Genomic DNA, 20307 nt, shown 5'->3' with positions numbered 1-20307 from the left:
ACTCTTGTTTCTGGTTTCTCTCACTTCACGTTTGTGAATTTAACTATGCTGTTTAAGCAGCAGCAATCTGCTTTGCGTGTGTGGGGGGTGGGTGGTGAGGTGGGTAGTATCCCAGTGCATGAAATAGTATAACTTATCTTTTTTTTTTTTCCACTGATGTTCATTTGCATTCTTTCCAACGCTGAGCTATCTTTACATATAATCTTTGCTTTGTTCTTGATCAAAGCAGACCATCAGAAAAGCTGAGTTTATCAACTACAGGAAGTCACACTATAATGTATTCACTGACCTAGGTGCCAATGTAAAACTTACTTCTGCTAATAAATCTTCATTTTATCCTTATGTACAATGCAAATTATGCATCTGCTTTACCTATAACAACAAAATTCAAAATTGAAGCCCAACTTTAATCTCTCTGAATGAATGCATAATCATATTTTAACTCTTTCTTGGTCTTAATCTTCCAAATTTATTTCCTCTGAAACTATGTTTTATCTGTATAGGATTTTCCAGTTTACCATATGGATTACCGCAATACCCTTAAAGGGCACTGAAAATAAGGAAGGGAACAAATAACGTTCATTAAAACTTACCTGGGAGTCAGTCATTTCCTCTTCTTTCTGGGAATGGACTGGGCCTGAGAAGGCAGAGCTGGAGAGGAGAACAAAAGCCATCAGACAAGTCTTGCTTTGTGGTTTCAGAAACCTGTACCACAAGGTAGACTAACAGTCACTCTATAGCAAAATGATGCTTGGATCAGAAAGGCCAAGAATATACATTCCCCAGAGGTGCTGACAGGTATAGAGATGACTACTATCATTATGTGGAGCTCAGGCATACGGTGGATAGGAAGGGGAGTACATATGAAGGGGATGCCCCATGAATTTATTAATAGCTCTGTATCAGAGAAGAAGCAGTTCCCATGAAGCAGCTTCATGAAAGCCAATCACAAAGAAGATTATGGAACTGACAACACACCTAGGGTATTTTAATGTATTGAGACATTTAAAAAGGAATATTTAAGTACAAACTAAATGGGAATTTAACTCAAATGGTGACATAATTATATTCTGAGGAAGACATAAGGAGAAATGTGTGTGAGTGATGTGTATGAGATATTATTGACAGTGGTAAGAAAAAAAAAATCTACTCTCTCAGCAACTTTCAAATAGTCAATAGTCTATCATTAACTATAGTCACCATGCTATACGTTGCATCCCCATGACTTTTAATTTTATAACTAGAAGTTTGTACTTTTTGAGCCCCTTCACTCTTTTCACCGCCCCCTTCCCTCTCCACCTCTCCCCTTCTTTGCTTTGAAGTTACTGACGGATATCCATTTGTTCAGTTTCTGAACTATTATGCATACTTCCTGAAATGAGCTCTGATACCCTTCAAATACATGTAACAACTTGGGCATCTGTATCATTATCATTATCATTATCATCATCATCACCACCACCACCACCACCACCACCACCACCACCATCCCTGTTTGCTTGATTCCAAATTTTGCTAAAAACCTCAAAATCACTGAGAGCCCTACCACTGGCTGCATTTCCCAAAAGCAATCCCCCACATAGCTTGAGCTAGCTTACACACTGGCGAAATGGCTCCATGGTGGATAAATGAGTATTTTCTCTCCACTACCACCCCAACTTTTCTCTAATCTTCTCTCCACTATTCCCACATGTCCCTGGATTCCAGATCCTAACATCCCATTTGACAATACGTTTAAATCACATGATTGGGGATGACCATTTATAGCTACCTGCCCTTCTTTAAAACCATAGTGCATTCACTCTCTTTCAAGCTACTGCATTATCATTTCCCTCTACAAGGAAATCAATTCCTGATTAGTGATAAGCTCCATCTTTCACTTGACCAAGGCTTTTCTTGTCTTTAAAGAAGTCAAATTAAGCACTACTTTATCCCTTGATTGGGATATCCCTCTATTTGTATCTGTCTTACTCCTATATCTCATGAGCTCACCCAACACGTGGCATTTATCATTTTGCAATAGCATTTTTAAATTTCTTTCCCCCTAGGACTGTGAATCACTTATGGCAGGGACCACTTACATGGCTTCTTCATAGCCTAACACAGTAACTTACATTTGAAAGGGTACATAAAAGTTTGTGCAATGAGTTTAAAATAACTACGACAAACCTAAATAGACATTTCTCCAAAGAAGACATACAGATGGCCAACAAGCACAAGAAAAGATGCTCAATATTGCTAATTATCAAAGAAATGCAAATCAAAACTACAACGAGGTATCATCTTACACTGGACAGAAGGTCCATTCATCAAAAAGTCTAATAACAGATGATGGAGAGGGTGTGGAGAAATGGGAACCCTCCTACACTATTGGTGGGAGTATAAATTGGTGCAGCCACTATGGGAAACAGTATGGAGGTTCCTTAAAAAACTAAAAATAGAGCTACCATATGATCCATCAGTCCCACTCATGAGTACATATCTGGAAAAAATGAAAACTCTAATTCAAAAAAATACATGGACCTCAGTGTTTACAATAGTCCAAGACATGGAAGCAACCTAAGTGTCCATCAACAGATGAATGGATAAAGATGTGGTGTGTATACACACACACACACTAGAATATTATTCAGCCATAGAAAAGAATAAAAGAATGCCATTTGCAGCAACATGAATGGACCTAGAGGTTACCATACTAGGTGAGGTTAAGTCAGACAGAGAAAGACAAATATTATATCATTCATATGTGGAATCTAAAAAATAATACAAAAGAACTTATTTACAAAACAGAAACAGACTTACAGACATATAAAACAAACTTATGGTTACCAAAGAGGAATGGGGGGAGGGATTAATTGGGAGTATGGGATTAACAGATGCACACTACCATATATAAAATAAACAATGAGGGGATGGTATAGCTCAGTGGCAGAGTGAGTGCTAAGCATGCATGAGGTCCTGGGTTCAGTCCCCAGTACCTCCATTAAGAAATAAATAAATAAAAGCCTAATTACCCACTCCCCCTAAAATAAAATAAAATAAAATAAACAACAAGAATTTACTGTATAGCACAGGGAACTATATTCAATATCCTGTAATAAACTGTAATGGAAAAGGATTAAAAAAAGAATACAGATATATACATATATATGTATAACTAAATCACTTTGCTGTACACCTGAAAAAGCCAGCAATACTGTAAATCAACTATACTTCAATAAAAATAAATAAAGTTCAAATTTTTCAAAAAATATTTATATGGGAAAAAAGAGGAACCAAGACTCTCTGAAGAAATGAAAGATTTTACAGTTGGAGCAAGAAAACTACAAAAATGAGCTTAGAACATCTCATGCTGGAAATTAAGGAAGTGCTCAAGAACTGATAGGGCCGTGTTAAAAGGATAAAGAAACTGGCTCAAAGAGGCTCCCACTGGCCAAACTGGGGACAAACTGAGTATGAAAGTATTTACAGTAACAGATTATTACCTATTGAATAAAATAGGAATCCATGACCTCATCATGATATATAAATCAGTAGGGAGAAAGAAAAGTTCATCCTTTGCAGTTTAATGCCGACCAATAAATGTAAAAGGAATAATATAAATAGAAAATCAATTACCAACCTGATAGTCGTTCAGACTAAAGTTGTCAATGGAGGCTAAGAATGGGTGAAGTTTCAGTAAGGAACAGGATTTCAAAACAATATTGGAACATTTCCCAACAGTTAAAAAGAAAAATAATTTTACAGTGAGGACATCAACATGACTAGATAATCAAGATTAATATCACTAGAGATGGGACAAACTGACATAATGAGAAAATCAAAGTTTGTCAGGAATGCGTGCCTGAGTCTGGGCACGAGCAAACATCCAATGGAATGAAGGTGAGAACCAGCCTACAGAATATAAGGCCTGTATTCTTTTCAGCTCTCAAGGACATGATAGGCAGAATGACTGAGGAACTGTTCCAGACTGGAGGATGCCAAAGAGACATGACAACTAAATGTAATGTATGAAGGAATCCTGGGCCTGAAAACTAAAAACGATATTTTGGGGACATTTGGCAAAACTGAAATTTGAATAGGTTCTTTGAATGCTAGTGTTTTATCAATGTTGACTCCCTGACTTCTTGGGAGGTCCTTGTTTAGGGAAATACACAATGGAGTATTTAGGGTGATGTAAGATTAGGCCTGAAGCTTGAAGTCAAATCGTTCGGAAAAGACTAATTAATTGTGTGTGTGTCTGTAAGAGAGAGACAGATATTAAAAGTTGGTGAATCTTTCTAAAGCTTTGGCAATGTTAGGAAGCCAAAGATGTGCTTTAGCTTGAATGACAGGTCAATTCCACTAAACTTGAAGGCTTGAAAAACAACTTACTGATTCACTGTGTTTGCAGGATTACAAAGATTTTTAGTATTTCTGTGCTAAAGATTTATTTAATATTTTATCATTTGATTAAAGAAATCACATTCATATTCAAAAAAAGTTGGTGAATCTAAGGCAACATGGGAGATTTTTTGTACTATATTTGCAACTTTTCTGTGAGTTTGAAATTATTCTGAGATTTTTTTTAATTAAAATTGCTAAGTGCTGATCGAACTCCAAAAAAAGAAAAAAGAATGCCTTCAGTGGACTCATCAGTAGACACAAAATGACTGAGGAAACAGTGAACTTGAAGACAGATCAAGAGAAACTTCTCAGTGCTCAATTCAGCAGTACATATTCTAAAATTAGAATAACACAGAGATGATTATTAGCATAGCCCCTGCAAAAGGATAATGACATGCAAGTTTGCGAAGCATCTGATTTTTTTTTAAATGAGTGGTGGGGGGAGTATAAATATAGTTTAAGAATATATTCAAAATTAAGTTACTATCAACTTAGACTTTTATAAATATAGGTGATTTTATGTAAGTTTCATTGTAACCATTAAGCAAAAACCTAGAGTACATACACAAAACATAAGAAATTAAACTAAGAATACCAATAAAGCAAGCCATCAAACCATAAAGAGAGCAAAAGAAAAAGAAAGTAACAGAGGAATTAAAAACAGCCAAAAACCTATTAACAAAATGGCAATAAGTACAAATCTATCAGTAATTAATCAGTAATTAAATGTAAATGGATTAAATTCTATGCTCAAAAGACAGAATGGATGAGTGGATAAAAAAACAAGACCCATCTATATGCTGCCTATGAGAGATTCACTTTAGTCCTAAAGGCACACACAGACTGCAAGTGAAGAGTCTGTCTTTTCCCATAAAGATATTCCATGCAAATGGAAACCAAAAAGAAAGTTGGGGTAGCTAGACTTATATCAGACAAAACAGACTTTAAAATAAAGATTGCAATAAAAGACAAAAAAAGAGCATTACATAATGATAAAGGGGTCAATCCACCAAGACAATAAACATTTGTAAATATACGTACACCCAACATAGGAGAACCTAAATATATAAGACAAATATTAACAGGTCTAATGGAAGAAATAGGTAGCAATATAGTAAGAGTAGGTGACTTTCATACCCCATTCACATCAATGGATAGATTGTCAGAGAGAAAATCAATAAAAAAAACATTGGCCTTAAACAACACATTATACCAGATAGACTTAACAGATATATACAGGCATTCCATCCAAAAGCACCTGAATACACATTTTTCTCAAGTGCACATGGAACAGTCTGTAGGATAGACGATATGTTAGACCACAAAACAAGTCTTAACAAATTTAAGAAGACTGAAATGATATCCAGCATCTTTTCCAACTACCTGGTATGAAACTGGAAATAAATTACCAGAAGAAAACTAGAAAATTCACAAATATGTAGAGATTAAACAACATGCTACTGAACAACCAAAGAAATCAAAAGCAAAATTAAAAATGCCTTGAGACAAATGGAAATATAACACAGCAGAACTTATGGGATGCAGCAAAAGCAGTTCTAAGATGGAAGTTCATAGCAATAAATGCCTACCTCAAAAATCAAGAAAAATGTCAGATAAACAACCTAACTTTACATCTCAAGGAACTAGAAAAGCCCAGACTTAGCAGAAGAAAGGAAATAACAGGGTCAGAGCAGAAAAAAATGAAAGAGGCTAAGAAGACAATAGAAAAAGATCAATGAAACCAAGAACTGATTCTTTGAAAAGGCAAACAAAGTTGACAAATCTTTAGCCAAATTCACCAACAAAAAAGGAGGACTCAAACAAAACCAGAAAGAGGAGATGTTACAACTGATACCACAAAATACAAAGGATAAGGGACTACTACAAAGAATTATAAACCAAAAAATTAGACAACCTAGAAGAAATGGATAAATTCCTAGAAAAATACAACAATCCAAGGCTGAATTATGAATAGAAAATCTAAATAGACAAATTAGAGGTAAGGAGGTTGAATCAGTAATAAAAAACCTTCAAACAAACAAAAATCCAGGTCCAAACAAAAATTGGCTGCACCAAATTCTACCAAACATTCAAAGAAAAATCACTACCAAACCTTCTAAAAAATCTTCCAAAAAATAGAAGAGGAGAGAACACTTCCAAACTTATTTCACAAGACTAGCATTACCCTGATACCAAAACCAGATAAGGATACCACAAGAAAAGAAAATTACAGGTCAATATTCCTGATGAACATGATGCCATATTCCTCAACAATATATTAGCAAACATGAACTCAACATAAAGAAGGATCATACACCATGATCAAGTGGGATTTATTCCAGGGATGTGAGGATGGTTCAATGTCCATAAATCAATGTCATACACCATATTACCAAAATGAATGATAAAAATCATATGATTATCCCAACAGATACAAGAAAAGCATTTGACAAAATTCAACATCCATTTTTGATAAAGACTCTCAACAAAGTGAGTATAGAGGGAACATACCTCAATGTTACATATATAGTTACATATATATATGACATAGCCCAGGGCTAATACCATAGTTAACGATGTAAAGCTAAAACCTTTCCTGCTAAGATTAGGGACAAGACAGAAAACTAGCTCATTCTTGCTAGTTTTATTCAACATAGTACTGGAAGTCCTAGCTAGAGCAATTAGGCAAGAAAAAGAAATGAAACACATCCAAATGAAAAGGAAGAAGTAAAACTTTCACTAATTGCAGATAACATGATACACAGAAAACCCTACAGACTGCCAAAAAAGAAAAAAAAAAACAAAACCTGTTAGAACTAATAAATGAATACATTAATGTTGCAGTATACAAAATCAGTATATAGAAACTGCTGCATTTCTATACACTAATAATTAACTATAAGAAAGAGAAATTAAGAAAACAATTCTATTTACAACTGCATCAAAAAGAATAAAATACCAAGGAGGTGAAAGGCTATACAATAAAAACTGCAAGACACTCATGAAAGAAACTGAAGAAGACACAAAAAGAAAGTTATTCTGTGGCTCATGGATTGGAGGAATTAATATTGTTAAAATGTTCTTGCTACCCAAAGCAATCTACCAATTCAATGCAATTTCTATCAAAAGTCCAATGGCATTTTTCAGGGAAGTAGAACAATCTTAAATTTTATATGGAACCACTGAAGACCCCAAATAGCCAAAGCAATCTTGAGAAATAACAAAGCAGGAGGCATCACACTCCCTGATTTCAAACTATACAAGACTTCTCTTTGTTTTGTGTATTTGTTTTGTATATACTTTAAAATGCTTTGTTTTGTGTATTTGACTTTCCAACGATGTAAATGTTTTATATAATTATAAAACAAAATTAAAACCAATGTTAAAAGTCATACATAAAAATCAAAAGCAAAAGTAAAACAAATGAATCTAATAATATATCATATTTGTGGCTTAACCGTACAGAGAGAAATTAGTTCTAGCTACTTTTAGGCACAATAATTGGGCTATACTTCCCTAGAGAGATATATCCCAAGGACAAATGAATCCATAAAGAAGTATTAAATTATTTGCAGTTGGAATATTGTAAGTACTGATAATATTCCTCTGAATTATCTTATTTATGTACACATATATAGATCTATAGATAGATGGATAGGTGAAGAAATAAAAGATACAAAAATAAAACCAAAGTAAAAACTCCTTATAAAATTTTAAATTAGAAATAGCAATACGAACTCATGAGGCCTACTTGGTTAAGAATATATTTCCTGCTACAACATTAATAAACACTGAAAACATGCCAAGTGAAAGAAGTCAGTCACAAAAGACTACATATTGTCCAATTTCATTACTATGAAATATCTGAAGAGACAAGTTTATAGAGACAGAAAGCAGATTAGTGGTTGATTAGACTGGGAGGAGGCAGGAGAATATATTGACTGCTAAAGGGAATGATAATTATTTCAGGGAGGACAAAAATGATCCAAAATTACACTATGGTGATGGGTGTACAACCTTGTGAATATATTTTTTAAGAAGACATTAAATTGTACATTTTAAAGGGTAAAATGGATGGTATGTGAATTAAGCTGTTAAAACAATTTAAAAAATGTATTTCCTAGCTCTGTCCACCAAAAAAAAAAAAAAAAAAAAAAAAGCCTAGAAACAATGATCATGTCAGTAGCAAGAAACACCGTAACTATGGTCTCACAATACCATTACCCAATAAAGGGAACCAGAGCACCACACAGAAATGCCTGATTCCATGCCTAGGGAAGGAAACATTCAAAATGATCTTCGAACAAAACTGTCACAGCAGAAGTGTAAGACATTATCAAAGACTTCTGGAGATGTATTAAAAGGACTTAGAAGCCGCCTTGAAAAGACAGCCAAAGATGGGAAAATTTGAGCTTCAAAAAGAAAATAACCACAATGGTTTGAAACATATCAGATATGCTAAAAGCAATGAGTATGTTTAATAGTAAAATGATTAACTCACTGGGAGATCCTAGGGAACCAATTCAATAGCCTGAAAACCTATAAAGGGAAAGAATCAATTTATTCTGCCTTTCCTGTACAAACTGTACCTCAGGGTAACCAGAGTGGATGAAGGAAATTTTTTCTTTAGGAAAATATGCCAGCTAGTAAATGAAGAAGGAATGATAGAATTCGAATATCACCATTTTGTAACCCCTACTGAAATACAAGATGACAATCTTCCATGTTTTCTAAAACAAGTATGGTGGTAAAAAGAGAAACTGTTCTATTTTGAACATTTGGCAACTGAAGGGAAAAATATCCTTCTATCTCTCTGCTTTACTTCCTCTAGTAGTTCAATCCAACAATCATTCAACACCATCAGGAACTTCCACTCCTTCGTTCTACCAATTATTCATTGCCCCTCACCCCTTTCCTATCCTCACTTTTCTACTTACTTGGCCTGGAATTCATGGTCAATCAGCACAATTAATTCTTGCTAACTTAGACTCCCTTGCCTCTCTCTCACATTGTTCCGAGTTGAGACAAATACTCTGGTTAAACCTAACTCTCCCCTACCCTTTCTGTGGCTACAACCATACAGATGAACACTGCAGGAGAAAATTTTTAAACCACGTAGAACAGGCTCACTTTAAATTCACAAAAACTAACATCAAGTAGGTCTTCAATGCTGCCTGGAAATCATATTATATTTCTCTACCCTGTTCTCTGTCCCATTCTCCTAAGTGATTATTTTATTCTTTTGCTCTCTTAACATTTGCTCTGGCTACAAATCTATAGCATTTCTCCCCTTTCTCTTCTGCTTCATCAAGTTTCTCTCTCTGTTGAACCATTTCAATCAGTATATCAACAGAGTTATGATATACCTCTTAACTTCATCTACTACTCTATTTCACTCCTTCCATTTAGGGAAAAACTTAGAGTTGTCTATACTTATCACAAATTCTTCTTCCCCAGTTCTCTCTTTAGACCCATACCCCACTGAAACTGCTCTTCAGGGTCGCCAACCAATTTTCAGGTTGCTAAATTCAATGTTCCTTTCTCAGTCTTCTTTTACTTGGCTGATCAGCAGCACCTGACACAGTTCTTGTTAAAACACATTATTCCCTTGGTTTCCAGGATATCATACTCACCTAGTTTCCTTCCAACCACTCTAGCTAGTCCCTTTCAGTCTCTTTTGCTGGTTCCTCCTCACTTCCCAGACTTCATGTTGAAGTGACCCAGAGATAAGTCCTTTACCTCTACCATTTGCCATCTTCCCTACCCTCTAAGTGATCTCATTTGGTCTACTGGCTTTAAATATCATCTATATACTGCTAATTCCCAAATGTATGTCTCCAACCTAGGTCTCAGATCTTTCTTTTGAATTTCAGACTTGTATATCCCACTGCCAACTTCGTTTTTCCACCTGAATGTCTAATGGGCATCTCATATTTCACATACGATATTTCAAACTGCAATCTCACTATCTCCCTATGCCCCAAGTCAGTTTTCCCCACTTTCCCTTCTCAGTTAATAACTCCATTCTTCAAGTTGCTCAGATTAAAAAATAATGTGCCACCTTGTCACACTTACTTACACTCCACATCAGCTATCAGCAAATTATATCAGCTCCAACTTTAAATTATATCCAGTACATGAATACTTCTCACCACTTTTACTACTCTGGTCCAGGTCACCAACACCTTTTCCTCAAATTATCGCAATAGTTTCCTAATTGGTCTCTCTGCCTCTGCCCTTGTCCCTGCCCTCTTCCACTATTCTTCCCGTAATCCTCTAATCAGAGCAAAGAAAGCCTCTTAAATTGTAAGCGGATAGTATCGTTCACATGTTTGAAACTCTACAACAGCTTCCCTTCTCATTCAGGGTAAAAGCCAAGATCATTAATATGACCCCTAAGGCCCAATGTGATCTGCTCTTCCGTCCACTTATCTTTCTTCTTCCGTCTCTCACCACTCCCCCTCTCATTTGCTCTATTTCAGTGACACCAGCCTCTTCATAATAGGCACATTCTCACCTCAGGGCCTTTATAACAGTTGTTCACTCTTCCCTCAATTATGTGTTACTATCTCCTTCACTTCCTTCATATGTTATGTTTTCAGGTTGCCTTCCCTAGCAACTCCATCTAAAACTCCAGCTCTCATCCCTGATTTTGTATGTCATCCTGCTTTACTTCTTCTCTTAAAATTTTTCACTATTTAATGTATATTTAATTTACTTACCTCATTTATTATCTGGCCCACAACAATGTAAGTACCATGACAGCAGAGAGTTTGTCTTTCTTGTCCAATGTTATATCCCAAGCATCTATAATTATTCCTGTCACGGTGGTGATGGATAAATGAATAAATCCTTAATACCCGGAGAACCTGGAAAAGAAATTTGAAAACAGAACACTGCTTTAGAAAAATACTTTAGAAAACATATAATTCTTAAAAAAAGATTTTTTAAATGCTTGACTTCAGTAGTAATCAAACACAAATTAAGGAAATTATTTTACATCTGTGAGGTTAACAAAGATTACTAATATTAATGATAACCATTGTTATCAAAGGTGTCTGAATATAGGCAATCTTATACTACACCAATAATACTATAGGTCATTGGAAACTTATAGGAGAATAATTGGATAGACGTAGGGAAACTTTTAATAAGTATATACAGATTTGGGTCTTTGTGTTCGGTGGCTCCTCAAAGTGAGAAAACTCAGGAACTCAGAGGCCGTGAGCTGGAGGGTTGGGGGTGGGGGTGGGAGCAGGTGAGGTGAAGGAGAATGGGCCAGAGCTGCGGCTTCTCCTTCCCCTTTCTTCTGAGACAAATCTTAGTTATACAAAGTAAAGTTTAGCTGCCTTAAGCAGGAGGTCTTAACCAAAGGTTAATGGGGGGGGGGGATGTCGAGCAGTTTTGAGTGAAGAGATGACTCCTTTAGGCCTTTTGGGGGGAATTTTCCTCCTCTATCCCCACCTCTGCCCCCACCCTCTAAAAGCTTCCAGATAGCATCTCCTGGAAGAGAGGGGAGTTTTACCCAAATCTTAAGTGATTCTATACCTGAAAGGAAAGGGGTGGTGTGTGTGGTAAGAGAGGAGGCTGGGTGGGGGGGTTGTGGTGGAATAACCACCATCCTACCCTCAACACAACCACACTTCCCTCACCTGATTGGGGGTGGGTGGTGATGGCTAGCAGGGTTCCAGCTAGTTTAGAAAGGTTTTCTCCTTTTTTCCCCCTTCTAGGATTTTAAGTTTGAGAGGGGGTTTGGGGGAGAAAAGGGGGAATTGCATGTAAATCTCCTGGGCCTGTTACTGGATGATGGATCAATTATTTCTATAGTCTCTCGGAGGCGGGAGGGGGACTTAAAAAGAAGAAATAAATTTGAGTTTAGAAAACTCCTTTGCTTCTCAGTATGGGCCAAATCCTCCAGCCTGGTGAGCTGTTTCCTGATCCAATCAAGAAAACGATTGCTTTAAAAACAAAAACAGAACAACAAGAAATAAGCATATACATTTTGACCTATCAATTCCAGTTTTAAGAGCCTACCCCTCCCCTCCTCAAATTAAGAAAGTGCCTTACAACATGTGCCAAATAGCTGCTAATAAACACATTCTTCATAACAGCATTGCAAAACTGAAAAGAACCAAATTACCGATCAATAGGGGTAAATGCACTAAATGTATGCCATAAAAAACTTTAAAATGATGGCGTAGATTTATAATTGTTTAAATGTAAAGATATTAATTGTGCACTGTTAAATGACATAGGTAGGTTACAGTTCTGTATGTATAGTGTGATTGCAATTTTTAAGCTATTATGCATATATAATAAATGAATGCATATGTATGTATTCACAGAAGGAGGGGGAAAAGATGGTAAATGAATTTTGACAGTGGCTGGTAGAAGTATGAATGATTTTTGTTTTCTAGGGGCATTTCTGTGATTTGGGGCGGGGAGTGGGGGGAGGCAGGGAGCATGAAATTAGTAAGCACACAAAGTGGCCGATACACGAAAATAAAACTTGAAATAAATAAATGCTAAAACAAAGTGTTGGAGCTATTGTCTCATATAAAAACATATTTCCGATTACCGTAACTGCAGAAATGAAGCACTGGTACAAACTGGTATCGCAAAGCTACACACACCACCGAACTCAACCTTTCGTCCTCGGAGTTTCTCATTCACTACAGTCACACACGTTCGCAACCACGTTCATACTGCGACAGAGAAGGAAAAAGCAAAGCCACAAAATTCGCTTACATACAGAATTCCACGGCCACACTCGGTCACAGGCAAGTGTCTGGCAAATAAGGTCCTATCTAGCCACACGCTCACAGTCCTTCATACGCTGCTCCCGCGGCCTCAGGGAACCACCCGCACCGGCAAAGCCGTGCCCGGCGTCCTCCTCCAGCCACACAGGCACGGAGTCCGCAGGCCCCTACTCCACCCAGCACAAAGAGCCCCGGACTCCGAGCTCGCCGCTTCCCGAGGACTCACCACCGAGCCCGCGGACACAGGCCCCAGTCCCACACCTCAACGCCGCCCAGGTGGCACCAGCGGTGCGGCCCGAGGTAAGGGGGCCACTGAAGTCAGCGCCCGCCGTGGCGAGGGCAGCACGAGCCCTGGTCCGTTAGGCGCAGGATAACACTTCCCAGAGGCCCCCGCGGCGCGCCGGGGCGGGGCTGGCCTTCCTGTGGGCGGGGAGTAGGAACCGCCAGCCGCGGCGTCCGGGCGCTCGGGTCCGCTGAGGGGGCTCAGCTGAGCGTTTTCCCGCAGCTGCCTCTCATAAGTGCTGCACTCGGACCCTACGAGTGCTACATGGTGCTGAGAAGGCTCTGAAAAGGTCCGCCGCTTTCCTGTTCCGGACTACATTTCCCAGAGGCCTTCTCGGCCCAAATTTATTTTCAGCAAAAAGTCGCTTCCTCCTTACAGTTGGCTGGATTTTCGGGTTCTCAGCGTTAAGGTGCCTGGTTAGGGAGGAAGTGCCGCTGAATCGGTTTTGTTCGGTCTGGTCCCGGTTCCACCCGGGACTGGACTTCAGTGGGGTGAAGATGGAGAAAGATCACGCCCCGGGGCGAGACGAGATGGGCCAGCCCGAGCCTCAGGTCGTTAAAGGGAGGGGTGCCGTTGCGTGAGCGCGTGGGGGAGAGTTCAGCCGTGGAATCTGGGGAGCCTGCGGCGTAGTGAGACGCTGAAGTCCATTGACTTTGGGGTCGTGCGAATTTGCGACCGTTTGTGTTAGCATCGTCGCGTCCTCTGTTCTAGTGACCTCTTGTTTCTGACCCTGCAGTTTTCCCAGTGTGCTTGTGTCCATTCTTTGTCGATGTTTCTGCTTTTCTGACGGACACCTGTTGCAATATTGAAACTTAACAGGTTAAATCAATAAACCAGACTCACCAAAATATGAAATGGAAAAAAATTAGAGATTTGTGAGTGTGTATTACTGGAAACACCCATGCCTTTTTTTTTTTTTAACACTGTTACTCCACATTCGGTGTGTGTTACACGGACAAAGGTGATACAGGTACTTTAGAAAGATGTTGAAGAAGGCAAAGACATTGAGCCATGAAATGAAAGTTTATGTCAATAATTCAAATAGCCCCGACATCAAGAGGGAAAAGTGGAAGGGGAAAAGTAGAGAAGGAACCAGGAACAAAAACCTAAGAATCCAGCAAACCAGACTATATGTCACACCTGCCCCAAAGACCTGATAATTATTTTGAGCATTTCATGTGAGTTCTGCTCTGACTTAAGAAGAATCAAAAAACAATTCACAATGAATGTCGAAGACTCACTGCAGTAATTTTGCAATAGAGACCAACATGGAGAAAATATCTATGAAAACACTAATCTGTGCTTTTGTGCTATGGTATGTTAACAGAACAAAATACTGCAGACTACAGCATGCTAAACAGCAGGAACTTACAGTCGTTGAAGGTATCAGAGAGGCTTCTGGCTCATAAACTTACCGGAAGGTATACAAAGCCCATAGGACTGTTATCTCTAGGAAGCAGTAGAAGACAGTCTTCCTTTCTCACTAGATGATAATGGGCACTGTTTCAGAGTAGAATCTGTTTCTGGGAAGGGAAAAGGGGCTCCCAAACACTGCATAGAGAGAACATATCCTCTAAATAAATTTTGCTTAGTCTTACATGTCTTTACCAACAGTCTTTTTTTTCTGTCTACTATAAGAATTACTTTTTTGCTAATTATTTTGTTAAGAGGTGAGAAGAGAACAGAGTTGGTTGTTCTATGTCCATCCAGCTTCCTGATTTCCTTTTTGATACTTGTAGATTTGTCTATTTCTGCTTTTATTTCTGTTAAGCTTTGCTTTATATATTTTAAAGCGCTCTTGTTGGATGATACATATTTAGAGTTGTAATAGTTTCCTGTTGGATTGATCCAATATGAAATTATGGAATTTACTTTTTATTTATAATACTGCTTTTTGTCTCAATCTGGTTTTTTTCTGGATTAAGTTTTTTCATATGTATATATTTTTTATTCAAGTATAGTCAGCTTACATGTCTTAATCTGTTTTGATATTACTATAGCTTCACCATCCTTCTTTTGGCTAGTGCATACTATTTTTTTCTATCTTTTTGCTTTTAATCTGTTTTATTTTTAAAGTCTCTTATTAAACAGTATTATTTTTAAAATAAATAATGACAATCTTACTCATTAATTTGACATATTTAGTGAATTTACATTTAATGTAGTTGGGTTTCGGTCTACCACCTTAGAATTCATTTTCTTTTTGGCCTACCTTTTTCAAATTTTTAACTTCTTATTTGGAAGTAATTCTGGATTCTCACGCAGTTATAAGAAATAATTCAAAGAGATCCCATGTGCCTTTTATCCAATTTCCTCCAATGGTATTATCTTGCAATACTCTATACAGCATCACAACTTTGTCAATGATACTTTCAGGATATTTCCATCATCACAAGACTCCTTCATGTTGTCCTTTTACAGCCACATCTACTTCCCTTCTTCCTTCAACCCCCTCCTTAAGACCTGGCAGCCCTAATCTGTTCTCCATTTCCATAATTTTACCTTTCAAGAATGTTATGTAAATGGAATTATAAAGTATGTAACTGGGGTATTAACTTTTTGACTCAGCATAATCCCCTGGAGATTCATACATGTTGTTACACGTGTAAGTAATTCATTCCTTTTTGTTGCTGAGTAGAATTCCATGAGGATATAACACTGTTTGTTTAGCCATTCACTAACTGAAGGACATATGGGTTGTTTCCAACTTTTGGCTGTTGCAACTAAAGCTACTATGTACATTCATAGACATTTGTGTGTGTGTGAAAATAAAATTTCATTTCAAAGAGTTTTAGAAGGAATTTGTCCATTTATTTTTTTTAAAAAACCTATCTGGAATTTTCACTGAGATTGTACTGACTATATAGATCAATTGAGGCGAAGTGACATCTTTAAAATAGTGAATCTCATAATTGTGAGGCACAATATATATCTTCATTTATTTAGATCTTCTTTAATTCCTCTCAGCAATATTTTATAGTTTTTAATGTACAAGTAATGAAATCTTTTGTCAGATTTACCCCTAAGTATTTCAGAGTTTTTGATGCATTGTAAATGGTACTTTTTAAAATTTCAATTTCTAATTGTTCATTGCCAGTATATAAGAAATACAGTAGATTTTTGTACCTTGTAGTCTGTTGCCTTGCTAAACTCACCTAGTATTTCTGCGACAGTTGTGGAGGTTCCATTGGATGGTCTATATAGATGATCATGTCATCTGTGAAAAAAGACAGTGGTATTTATTCCTATTACGACCTGCAGGTACAGGATGGACCTTCACCCAAAATTTGGTTGGGGAGTGGAGACTGATGAGGCCACACACACACACACACACACACACACACCAAGAGGGTATGAAAAGTTTCACTGCTCATACAGTGAAGCTTTCTAGGAAATGCAAGGCAGTCTTCCCAAGAAAGTCCGCAAATGGTTTGCAAGAGCAAGGAAAGGAAATTGGTGTGCAGTTTTTATGGCAGATTCTTTGTGGTTTAAACCTCCTGTAGACTAGTTTAAATCTTTTGCTTATGTCAAAAGAGAGCGCCTGAGCTTGCCCAGATCGTGGGCACAATAGAAAGAAGGCATGAAGGTCAAAGCTATGAGCAGCTTCCTCTGCAGCTTCTGAGGCTGCTTGTGTGCATGTCTGGTGAGGATCTGGTGGTTCAGCCACTGGGAAGACCCCAGAGATTGCCATGGCTGACAAATAGACCAAGGAAGTAGTCAAGACAGAGAACCATGGTCATATTAATTTGAAGGTGGCAGGACAGGGTGGTTCTGTGGCGTAGATTAAGAGTAAGAGGCATACACCACTTAGTACAAATGAAAGCCTACTGGGAACAATAGGGTTTGTCAAGTAGGCAGATCAAAATCCAATATGATGAGCAGCCAATCAACAAAACAGACTCACCTACACAGTTAGAAATGGAGGATGAAGATAGAACTGATGTGTTCCAGTAGCAGAAAAGAGGTGTCTACCAAAAAAGAAACCTGCCATTTTACTCCCAAACTCTGATCCTACAGAGAGGATATTCTCAATTAGAAGAATGCAATTTGGTTCCACCGTATCCTGACTGCTACAATACAGTTATCTTTCCTCTTCCCCATTCCTTTATTATACATAAAGTAACTGGTGTATGCACAAGCATATTGCTTTTTTAAAAATTATGGTATGTTTTTGTTAGAGCAGGCAGATAGCTAGATATGAGCAGAGAAAGGGGGACACAGACCAAATGGCAGGAATTAGGCAGAAAGGAGGGGCACAGGCCAAATGCAGGAAACCACACATCATGTGAGCAGCAGGGATCCTTGGGCAGAGAAAGAAAAGCTGGAAAAAAGCTGGAATCTTTGGGCTGATAAGGGACCACACCTTTTGGCCTGGAGACCAACAAAGAAAGGTCAGAAAAGGCAGGAATTTCCAGTGTCCAAATGTAACCTTTTACTCATTATGCCCTCATTTCAATAAAATTAGCCTTGCAGATCAGAAGTACCCATCATGCACTGACGCCATGACACTTCCGACCCAGACTAAATAAGGACAAAAATCCCTCCTCCCTTTGGGAAGGTGGAGTTGGGATGATAATCAGGGAATACGACCCCAAACCCTTCCCTCCCCAATGAATATTCCGCCCATTCATTTTTACACCCTGTGTAACTAACTTGCCAAAGAAACTCAGGGCAGCTGCTCACCTGAGCCTGCCCGCTCTCCCCTGAGAGTGTACTAGCCATCCTTTAATAAAGCCTCACTTTACCTTTTTAACCTCTAAGTCTTGTCTCTGAATTCTTTCTGGGACGGGACAAGAACCTGGAACACCGGTTGCATCTATCGGGGACATTTTGATTAACATTAAATGGAAATGGATGAGGGAAGACACTGGTTCTGTGAAAATACCCCTTTTCCATTAGTGGCATACTTGGTCAGCTCTTATCTTTATATTCCAATAAGTTATTTTGCTCTCACTAACAACAAAAAAAGGAATATAAAAATCCTTGCATTCTTTTTTCAACTGGAGAATTCTAATGTTCTTCATTTATCATTGTTAAACCAAGAACAATTTTAATGACTCTTTCGTATGTAAATGTTACAAGTAAGGCAGTCTTTTTAAAGTAGGGGTAAATTACTCTAAAAGAAGTGAATCCTAGATAGTTTTCCCCTCAAGTAAAGCACCTTGTTGTTTAAATAAACCTCTTGGTTTTTCTTTTAAAGCTATAAACAGGCAAACATGAAAAAATGATATAAGGGTTTTGTGAATCTGTGTGTGAAGTCTCTACCTAATTAGTATATGCAGGCAAGACTGCACTCTCTTACAGATGTGTGGAGTAAGCTGTGGTGTAGTTTTTTGGCACATAATAAACACATTGCAGAAGAAAAAAAATGGTATTAGGCTCTTCATCACACTGTCAAATTTATATGCTATTTATTTCTTCTTTCCTTGTTTCTCTGACCGAAACCTTCCATACAAGATTGAACAGAAGTGGAGACAGTGGCTATCTTTGCCATGTACCTGATCTTAGAAGGAAAGTATTCAATTTTGTACTATTAAGTGAAATGGTTTTTGGTAGATGGCCTTTATTGAGTCAAGGAAGATATTTTTTCTTTTTCTGATATGTATTTATAAAGAATGGATGTTGAATTTTGTCAAATGCCCTTTCTGCATCTATTGAAATGGTAATATGTATTGTCTTTCTCTTTTAGTTTGTTGATAAGGTGAATTACACTGGTCTTCAAACCTTAAACAAATCTTACATTCTTTGGTTAAATACCACTTGACCATTGTTGCTTTATCAATGTTTTATCTTGTTGGATTTAATTTGCTAAAATTTTATTAAGAGTTTTTGGAAAATAGGTTCATGAGGGATACTGGTCTGTACCTTTTTTTGCGAGGGAGGGAGAGATGGGTATTGTTTTTGTCTAGATAACTCACAGAATGAATTTCCCTCTCTTCAATATTCTGGAAAAGTTTGCATGGAACTGTTATCATTTATTCCTTAAATGCTTAAGAGAATTTTAAGTATTTAACAGAAATTAAGATTAAATAAAAATGTTTAATCTGATACCCTCTTAACTGGGATATTCAGATCATATATATATTTAAATTAACTAAATTCCAGATTTTATTTGATGTTACCAGTTTTCTCACCAATATCCTTTTCCATTCCAGCACCCTACGTTGCATTTAGGTGTCTCACCTCCTTAGGCTTCTCTGGTCTGCCCATGTCTCCTATAACCTGGCACTTGTAAAAAAAGTTCTGGTCAATTATTCTGTAAAACTTCCCTCAAGCTGGGTTTGTCTGATGTTTTTTCTAATGATTAGACAGGGATTATGGGGTGCAGGGGAACACCACAGAGGTGAAGTGCCTTTCTCATCATGTCATGTCATACCAGGTGATCCATGATTTCACACACTTACTTCAAAAATAAAAACTGTTTAGTAAGGAAAATTCCATACATACACAAAAATAGCAAGAATAGAGTAAATACTCATCACTGGGCTCCCAGTTATCAGTGTTTTTCCTCTGTTTCTGGATGGCTTTTCATCGTGGTTGGAAGATGAGTTTTCCATCTCATCTTTCTTCCTTTTCCCTTCTCCTCTTTCCTTCCTCCCTCTTCTCTCATTTCTTCTTTTTCAAACAAAAAGACGACACTGATTAGCTATGGTGGGAATCTAGCTGGGACCTAGATGGAGGAGCATAAAGAATCTAGGCAAAATGTCCTCAGTGCAGGAATCCCCACTAATAATGGCCTTTTGGTCTTTGCTTCACTTCCAGTTTTACCTGAAGAGGTGACTGGACCATCCCAGGGTATTCTATTATTAGTTTGGACTCTTTAGGATGTGAGTAAAAGGAACCTAACTCAAATTGTTTATGCAAAAGATGGAAGTCACT

The 20307-nt window shown here is 37.6% G+C and overlaps 1 protein-coding gene and 2 pseudogenes across 1 annotated transcript in view; 2 read left to right on the top strand and 1 right to left on the bottom strand.

Annotated features, from left to right (window-relative positions):
• LOC102512911 (zinc finger protein 569) overlaps window positions 1-14216 on the bottom strand; it is a 34907-nt gene extending 20691 nt beyond the window's left edge. The window contains 3 exon segments of the mRNA XM_032487984.1: window positions 594-651; window positions 11109-11255; window positions 13372-14216. Of these exon segments, the coding sequence (XP_032343875.1) occupies window positions 594-651; window positions 11109-11113 (63 nt within the window). The 5' untranslated portion in view covers window positions 11114-11255; window positions 13372-14216.
• Window positions 4698-4810, top strand: LOC116666184 (annotated as a pseudogene).
• Window positions 14217-17117: 2901 nt separating the features above from the next.
• LOC102510754 lies at window positions 17118-17382 on the top strand (annotated as a pseudogene).
• The last annotated feature ends 2925 nt before the right edge of the window (window positions 17383-20307 follow it).

Source organism: Camelus ferus, chromosome 9, assembly GCF_009834535.1.
Source record: "Camelus ferus isolate YT-003-E chromosome 9, BCGSAC_Cfer_1.0, whole genome shotgun sequence".
NCBI lineage: Eukaryota > Metazoa > Chordata > Mammalia > Artiodactyla > Camelidae > Camelus > Camelus ferus.
This window is presented reverse-complemented; position numbering and strand designations above follow the sequence as displayed.